Source organism: Amblyomma maculatum, chromosome 1 (genome assembly GCF_055883805.1).
Source record: "Amblyomma maculatum isolate TAMU_Amacu chromosome 1, ASM5588380v1, whole genome shotgun sequence".
Lineage (NCBI taxonomy): Eukaryota > Metazoa > Arthropoda > Arachnida > Ixodida > Ixodidae > Amblyomma > Amblyomma maculatum.
Genome location: NC_139344.1, coordinates 391,887,905 through 391,897,146, shown reverse-complemented (window position 1 = coordinate 391,897,146; position 9,242 = coordinate 391,887,905). Strand labels below are relative to the sequence as shown.

Genomic DNA, 9,242 nt, shown 5'->3' with positions numbered 1-9,242 from the left:
ACGAAAGCGGCTTGCGTGGGCAGGACCTGTTGCGTGCAGCAACCAAATGTATGTATTCAACAATATTTCATTGGGTTTGAGGAAATTCTAGGGTTTTTTTTATATTTGCCGATTGGTTCGCGGCTGAAATATGTAACTGTCGTTAACGTTGCCGACGAGCGACTACCTCCAGCAATCTGTCCGTGCTGCATGCGACATCGATCGTTGTTGCCGTTTGAAAAATTCTGTGAGTTAATATCTGCACATCTCTTTCCTTTTTAGGAGCAGCGGACGAAATTTCGGTAGAAAAGCACAAGCACCACAAGCACTCGGAATCAGAACTCGAAGAAGATGCATCGGTCAGTGAACCGAGCGCTACGGCAAGGGTTACCTTCCTGGTTGTTTTCGTTGCCCTCGCCGTCATGGTGGGAGCTGTATTTTTGGCCTTGCAGAGTTCTTCATGTGAGTAACTTTTGCATCGTGAGTGCGTTACCATGTTGCTACAAATGTTGGCTGGCTTCAATTTGTCAAGCTTTCTATGTTCTGCGAGCTAGTATCGTAATAAAATTGTTGCTCCCTCCTAACCACCGCGGTTATTAATGATGGACATTTGTTCTTGTTATTCATTAAAAGCTCTACCACTATGCTTATTTAATGCATGCATTTCAGTTGCCACCTGAGTGCGTTTACTTTGCACAAGAGCAAGCAAATTTTTGCGGAGAAGTTTAATGGGGTGGAAGTGATTAAATGGTGAATTGTGATGGCACCAGTATTTCACATCTGATGTGAAAGATGCAGCTCGAGCTTGCATGTGTGAAAGTAGTTACAGTGTTAAACTGGCATCATTTTGTACAAGAAATACAAAAATATTGAAAAGTCGCAACATTTAAACATTGCAACAGCTGCTTGAATTGAAGTGCATACCGGTAAAGTAACTTTAGTTTGCACCTGTGCATTGAGTAAGCCATTAAAAACTGATTCTTGTAAGGATATTTCTTAGCATAGTGTTATTCTGAATGTTGCTTGATCTCTAAGCTTAGTCCCATGTTATTTCCAGCTTTAGACGCCTTTCGTAATGAAGATGAGCCACAAATAAGCGAGCCGTTCATTGTTCCTCAAGAGGAACTGGAACTTGAAAGCCAGCATTACGCTACTGATGTGGTAAGAAAATTTTCCATTTTTGCCTTTCATAATAATTCTTGAAGAAGCCTGGGCTTTCTGGGCTTTGCGTTTGAATTCATTTTTCACCTTCCCCCTTTCTTAGGAAGAGTCCAGTGAGCCAGAGCCTGAGATTCAAAGTAATGAGCAGAGCATCAACCTTGGTGCCTTCAACATAGGTACGCATGCATAAACAATTTGCTTTCATTGTTAATGCTGTCTTGTGCAAATTAGCATTTACCATACTGAATCTGAAGTTTTACATCTTGCTCTTGCTGCCATATTGATAAGGCAATTTTATATTGAATTTTGTTGAAAATATGCATTCATTTATGTGTGTGGGTTGGCACAAAGGGGAACCCAACCCTACTCAGTATTTTGAAAACACCATGATGTTGTCTGTGTGTGCTTACCCATCCCCTCTTTCTCAGCGTATCATGGCTTTTCATTGTCCCCTTCTTTTCTGGTCCTCTTCTACCACAAGGGATGGGTAAATGGCTTGAGTTGTGCACTGATTCTGGTTGATTTGTCTGCCGTTTCTTCAGATCAGTTATTTGGTCACACTTTTTTAAGCTTGGATCGCATGACATTTCACTGAGCAGTTGCTTCTCAAAGTTGTAAACATAACTGTAACCACAGGCATATTTATGAGTCACTCTTGGAAGGGGCAGCTGGGGAAAGTGGATGCGGGTCCCATTTGAATCATGTATTTGTTCTGAAGAATGGAGTTGGAGACAATACCTTATCTATCTAACATTTCTCTCTCTGCCTCCCCCTCCCCCACTTAAAAACTGCAATTGACCTCAACACAAGAGATAACTGTCAACTGAATTCATTCCCTGTTTTTTCCTGTCTTCAATATGCTGTAGTGTAATATGAATGCGTACCGATCCATCTGAACTCCTGCTTTACTCAAGTCTTAATCAAGAAAATTCAAATCCTTTCCTTTTTTTTTTATATACTAAAGGCGGAGTCACACTGCGGAAACAGTGGGTCAACTCTGTCCGTCAACAGCGTGTTCGCGCAGTGTTAGCGGCCCTGTCACATTGCGCCAACACAAACTATTGAGAAACATGTCGTTGTCGCCCGCCAACAGCTGCCGCGAACTTGTTCTCCGACAGTTGGGCGACACCATGTCACACCGCGGAAACTTGCTGCTCGTTGAGGCGCTGATGTCAGGAGCTGCCCATTCTGCTACTATTTCGCCCAAATTCATGCGCTATAGACGGGCCTGTGAAAAAGTCAATAGACAAAGAGGCTGTTCCAATTACTCTGAACTTGCTTTAATGATGAACGAGGGCACTGTTATATGTGAGACCCTCGGTTCGGCTCTCACTCTGGTCGATCTCCTCAGGTCCCGTCCCGAGAAATGATGAGCAGTTTGGAGGAATGGGCAGAGGCTTACGACAAAGAAGACATTACATGAGATTTATCTACATACTTACAGGAGTGCAGGAAAGTCACATGAGAGGCATTTGTGAGGCCTCGACCGTGAGAACGAGAATCCGACAGACCACCACCTTGGCTTGCAACACAACACGAGTGGAATTCCTCGTCCGGACGTCGAGTCGGCGTTCTGATCGCACAACTATACAGCTCGCCCACGCGAGCTTCGCTGATCCGATCACCGTCATACGTCTTATTAATATTGAACCACTCGATTACAAATACACTTCTTCGTTTCACACACGCACGTTCGCACACAGTTTTCAAACGTCCGCTCTCCGTGCTGACGCACCACTCTCTCCTTCGCACATTTCTTCACGTGCCCGCCCTCATTGTCGACGCACCAGGCACTGCTGCTCGGTGTCCCGTGATCGCACTCTCTCGCATCAAAACATGGACGCTGTATTTGCTGCGCACTAGGCCCATTCCAAAATGAAAACACCACAACCAAAACAAGGTAAACACGGATGGCACGGCGCCAGCCACCGCGGCACCGAATCATCGGAGGGACGCTGCAGATGGGGGTGTTCAGTTTACATGTTCCCAGGCACACACACGGGACGCTCACGTTTGGTTCAAGGTTCACACAGCCGCCGCCAAGGCGGGAATTCCCAGCGCAATAAGTCAGCCGACGACGTTACGGCTTGCAGGTAGCAGCGCATATCATCGCCACCCGTGGGAGGCGTCGTTGCCGAAGTTCTGTGCCCTTGCCAACGGGTGAATGCGCTGCCTGCAAGACGCCACAACGTGGGAAATGGTTTGCATGGAAACTTTCTGTAAAAAAAGAAAAACCGTATCTGCAAGTAGGAAATTCGCAGGAATGAGTCAATCAGCTCAAATATGAGTACTTTGGTTGGTCTGTTGTCGCCAGGTAATTCGCCCGGCCAGCGAACAGGCCGAACAGCGTTGACGGACACTGTTTCCTGCTTGTTTTGGTTGCCCAACACTATCACACCGAGGTAACACTGCAGCAACCTGTTTGGCCTCCCGACTGTTCGTGCGGTGTGACATGCTGTTGGTGAACAAGTTGGTTTGGAAACTTGTTGACGGCTTGTTCGGCAAACTTTTTTGGTTGAACACTGTCACACCGAGGCAACACTGCAGCAACCTGTTCGGCTTCCCTGCTGTTTGTGCGATGTGACATACTGTTGGGCAAAAGTTGGTTCAGAAACTTGTTGGCGGCTTGTTTGGCGAACTTGTTCGGTTGCTGTCGCTGTTGTGTTTCCGCAGCGTGACTCCGCCTTTAGAGTTTGACTTGAGACAAGCAGGAATTCTTATACATCACTGAAACATCATTAAGCATATTTGGAAATTGCACTTCTGATAAACTGCACATAACTTTTAGTACGCCTGAATGAAGTGCTCAGACAAGAAAGGCACCTCTTTAGACCTCATAGATCAAGCAAGCATAGGTAATGTTGCTTAAAACAGGGGCATTATTTTATTCTTGTGCATTCATCTTCATGCGAAAGTGCACTGGCATGTACAAAAATGGGAAGAAAACAGGTCTGTGCATGATACAAGTCCAGGTGCACCAAAAATGAAATGTAGTTTTACAGGCCGAGTGTTGTTTCCTGAAAATTGTTTATTTCAAACTCCCTATTTTTAGGAATCTTGAAAAGTGTTTGCTGAAACACTCGGTACACATAGTGACTGCTTTTACCTTTGATATGCCAGGCAGGTCAAAGTTTAAATGAATGCTTTTAAAAAGCCTGCAAATAGTTAACTGCATCACTGTGGTGCATGAAGCATATTTTGCATTCTTTAAATTGGCTGTCACTCAGCGAAAAACGACTGTGCTAACAAATTCGGTTTTCTACAGATTCAACGGAGCATTTACAGCCTTCTGAGGAGCATGTGATACTCGATACCAGCCAGACGACTATGCCAAGTGAGCACTTCGAAGCAACTGCAACTGCTGACCGCGTAAAAGTGCCCAGTGAACAAACTTCAGAGACAACTTTATTAGTACTCACAGAAAGCGAAGTTTTGAGTTCCACCGAAATATTGCAACCATCACATACGACAGAAGTCAAGCAAGATGAAAGCGCCCAGGCAGTCTCTCTGGAAGCTACGAAAGTTTCAGGTAGGTTAACTTTCAACGCAATATGGTTAAAGTCCTCGTTACACAGATAATCCGGTGACAGCGTCAGTGTCGACGTTATGAGCGAAAATCACAGCCACAGCACTGGCAGGCTGAGCACTGACTCTTTGATAGCTTTTGTAACTAAATGAGACCACATGATACCAGACAGTTAGGAAGAATGCCAACTCGTGTTGCTCATTTGTTATGGGAAGGTGGAATAAAAATCAACCTTCCGGTTCTCTTCAGTCAGGCACGCTACTCCTATGTCACGCAGAAACGTTCATATGGCTTGGTCAAAGCATGGCTTTATATGTCACGTGGTCGCCTGCGCTATCGCATCGTACCCTTAAAAGCAGAGTTTAAGCGTCTCCCATAATATTTTGGTATGTGGCTGCAGTTAAAGGAAACAAGTTGCTTCTAAAAATTAAACATTATAATAAAAATACGGCTTGGTCAAAGCATAGCTTTATACGTCACGTGGTCGCCTACGCTATCGCATCTTACCCTTAAAAGCGGAGTTTAAGCGTCTCCCATAATTTTTTGGCACGTGGCTGCAGTTAAAGGGAACAAGTTGCTTCTAAAAATTAAACATTATAATAAAAACAAACATTATATAATAAGTAGTGCATCGAAAAGTGGTCATTAAGCATGAACATGCTACTATAACATTTTCGTTCACTGCTACAGTCTGCTGCAAGTGATTCAAACTAAAAGGGAACAGATATTTGTTTAAAATAGACAGAGTTCAGAGTAATGAGAGCCTTTTTCAAAACACTTAATGTTGACAAGAACAAACTGTCAGCGTGAAGCAAACTGATTGTTTGAATCGATTGAGAGTCCATTGCATTAGCATGTGTCAGTCTAGCAGAAAATAACATTGTAGCTACAGTTTTAGACACGCTTATGACGTGTTTTTGTGGTTGTGATGTGATTTTTAAACCCTTTCGCACACTACATACACAATTGTGTCCAAAGTGAATTCCCAGCTTTTCTGAGATAGGGCTGCACCTATCAGTGACTTCTTTGTTTTGGGTGAATTTGCATACTTCATGTCACAACTATGGTGGTTTCTTTTTAGGCCGTAAAGCAAATGCAGTAAACAATATATTGCCAAACAGTGTGTGGGATAGCTGTGCCATTTTTATGTGAACATATTTTGCTACCAATAATATCATTTTTTTTTTTTTTTGTGCTGTTTTAAGTGTTGTGAACCTTCAAAATAGAAATTAGTTCCATGATCCTTCGGGGAATACGTCATGGCATTTCTGTGTTGCTGTTTCTATCAGTTATAACAGTTTGTATGAAATTTTGCTCATCTCTAATAATTATTATTTTGCACTGGAAAGCTCACAAATTTTTTTTCCAATGGCCTGTTTGCATAAATATTTTTGATGGGGGCAAAACGTGGCTGTCAAAAGCTTAAAAATATTAGCTGGAAAGTTTGTAGAGGCAGCCACTCTGGTTTTCAGTACTTTTTTTTGGTGGTATAGATACTTAGTTAATTTTTTTTTTCTGTATTTCAGTGCTGTGAATGCTTGCTCTGTCACCATACTGTCACTGTCACTGTGTATTTGTCGCTGTAGGTTTTTGCAGACAGTTGAGGCTGCATGCTATAACGATTACTTTGTGAAGTATAAGATATATTTAGATGGTACACTTGATCAGGCTTTCAAGATCCCACATATAATGAATGCTCAGTTACTATAAATGAAGGCAACCTGTCTAATGTTTTTCATGTAGGAAGTGGAGCCATGGCTCCAGTATAACATCTTGTGGCCTGCTGTCCGGATTTGTGCATGCGACATTTTTTAATTTTTCTTAAAGCATCTAGTATTGTTTTTAGGATTTCAGTTATGCCAGTCACATTTGAAACTCTACTGTACAGAAGGGTAGGACCATTTCTTGTCTAGAAATAAGCATGCCTCTTTTCGAAACCAAAAATATAGAGATGGGCCCAGTGCGCCTAGAAAATGCTGTCTGAGCAGCTTAAATTATCTTCTTTCTTCTAATTAGGGGGTGCAGCAAATGCACACACAAATTTTCAAATTTTACAGCAACAGAACATAATGTGTGTCTCAAAGGCATAATGGGGGTTTGTGGTATAATGACTGCTTGAACCAACGAACTGGCCCCTCCTTCCCCCCGCCTAGGATGTGCCCTGGGTAGTTGGGTAGAAGTGCTCATGAAGCTCTCCGCTTTGTCGGTTGTCTTTGGCTTGCATTGCAACGGTGTGAATGATATACAATCATGAGCAATATGACAAGGAACAAACTTTTTGCGAAAAAATCGCACATGTTATCGGTATTTCTCTAATAAATATGAGGACGACCTTTGGATATGATGCAATCAAAGGAAACTTAGTTATAAAGAACTTAAAAAAAAAAAAAACAGCTACACTTGCCACAGTAATCATTCACAGTAGCCTGCAACCCGAAGCAATCGCCACAGAGCAGTGTTGTGTTGAAAAGGACGGCCTAGTGTATGCACCAGGCTACTTTGGTTTATAGTAGCCTTTGGTTGGTGGGTATAGTCTGGCTGCTGCTGCTGGTGACTCAACATGTTAGCTGTGACACTCTTTTGCCACACCGTTTTTTCACCATGAATCAAACCATTGTCAGCATTATCAACCTATGCAAAGATGCAGCGCCTTTTTTTTTTTTTTTTTTCACTTTTTCACTGTTTTACTGGTGCAGACTAAACTGAACCAGGTTGCACTGTCTGTTCCTCTGCCATCTGCCCACTAGAATTCACTGTGATAGATGCAGCAAAGTTACAGTAATCCTATGGGTATATTGAGACAATAGTTTGCAGAAAATTTAAGTTGTGGTCCAAGGTTGTGGCGTGCTTTAATGTCATTGCGCACTTTTTCTGTAGGACAGTATTTTTTTGTGAATAGTTGAAAAGTATTGGATAGTGTCAAGTATTGATAGAAGTGCAGTATTATAGCAGTGTTTTTTGTGTGTGTGTGTGTTAATTGTTTTCTCATTTTTCTTTCACAGAAGCTTCGTCACCGCCGGTTTCAGAAATGGCAACATCTACGGTGGAGACAATAGTTACAAACCCGGCTTCTGTTGATGAACAGACTGCCACCACGAACGAGTATGATGCAAAGATTCATGAGGATCTTACGGAGTCTGAAGAGCTTATAGAGAAGGTTAGTACATCCTGCAGTGCAAGCAAAATAACCGAAAAGCAGCATACTGTGGTGTAAGAGTCTGTGTCGCTCACTGAGCCACTTGGATCCTTAGTGGGCACTGTTGGTTTACTGCCTAATTTTAGACCTCTAATCTGGAAGATGTGTAAGGAACATTTACTAGCTCTTTCCTCGAACTGTTCATTATTAATGTGAGAGTAATAAGGCCCATTCTCCAGGAAATCCGACATTGGCAGTGTCGGCGTTGCTAGTGAAAAATTATGCCGTGCTTTTGGCAGGTCATTGGGTTGCGTGACATCACGAGACCAACATCACTTGGTCGAAGCTGCTAACTTGGGCTTCGCCGTTGAGATGGGAGGGTGGTACTGGAACCCGGCCCTCCAAGGCACTAGGAATCCGAATTACCAAGTTATACATGCTGCCCTTAGGCCAGCGGGCATGTTTGTGTGTCTTGGTTACAGCAATGTTTTATATCATTTCGGATGGTCTTTCACATAATCTGGTAGCTTGCAGCTGTATGCTATTGAGTATGTGTGAGAGAATATAGTCACAAATTAAGGGATTAGTAATTAGATTAGTAGTAAAGGGCATGTACATTAACAAGGATCTACAATAGAAGCCTGCAAACCAGAGCTAATAAAGGACTATAGGCATCAAATTTTGGTGGCATTTTACTTGTTAATGATACGTAAGCTGCTCCTGTATATCGATCAGAAGGCAGTTTTCGTCTACGACCGCTAAATAAGTTATTGAATTTTCTTTTCTCGCCAGTTTCGGCTTCAGCAGCAGAGAAATAGCTGAGACATCACAATCAAGTCCTGACGCGCGGCATGAAAAACAGCAATATAATCACCAATTCTTCACTTGTAGGGATTCCTGTTCTTGAGGCAAGCTGGCTTTATCATTGTAGTCAATTCAAATGACACAGGAATGATATTGCTGTATTTTCACCCTCATGTGACCTAGACTTGACTTTGACGTCACTGCCATCAATCGACTGTTGAAATCGAAATAGGTGAGAAAAGAAATTCGATTTTAAATTACTCATCTGTCGTAGGCAAATATGACATGGTGATCCGTGTGCAGTAATGTCCTAGACATTATTACAAAGGATGAACCACGAACCCAAAAATTAGGCGTCTATACTTCTATAAGGCTGTCACGTCATACCCTAAAATGGTGGAACTTAAATATTTCTCCAATGTTTTTTTTTTTTTATTTTTTTTTTCTGAAAATTTGTAATGCAGTAGTTCAGATTTGTTCAGAGATCCTGTCATGAACAGATATAGATTGTGCACAGGAAGCATAGTTAGTTTCATTTCTGCTGTTTCATGTGCAGAGTGTGAAAACAAACATGAAGGGTATTAGGCTGACTACATGTGCATTTTCCTATTAGTAGTATTTTCATTTCAAGTGAAA

General features: G+C 42.3%; 1 protein-coding gene across 1 annotated transcript in view; it reads left to right on the top strand.

Annotated features, from left to right (window-relative positions):
- The window catches only part of LOC146208542 (aspartyl/asparaginyl beta-hydroxylase-like), a 34,289-nt gene that overhangs the window by 427 nt on the left and 24,620 nt on the right, over positions 1–9,242 (top strand). Inside the window, exons 2-6 of the mRNA XM_084594676.1 lie at positions 262–441; positions 1,037–1,140; positions 1,244–1,316; positions 4,406–4,669; positions 7,669–7,823. Coding sequence (XP_084450802.1) covers positions 262–441; positions 1,037–1,140; positions 1,244–1,316; positions 4,406–4,669; positions 7,669–7,823 — 776 coding nt within the window. The remainder of the gene's footprint in view (positions 1–261; positions 442–1,036; positions 1,141–1,243; positions 1,317–4,405; positions 4,670–7,668; positions 7,824–9,242) is intronic.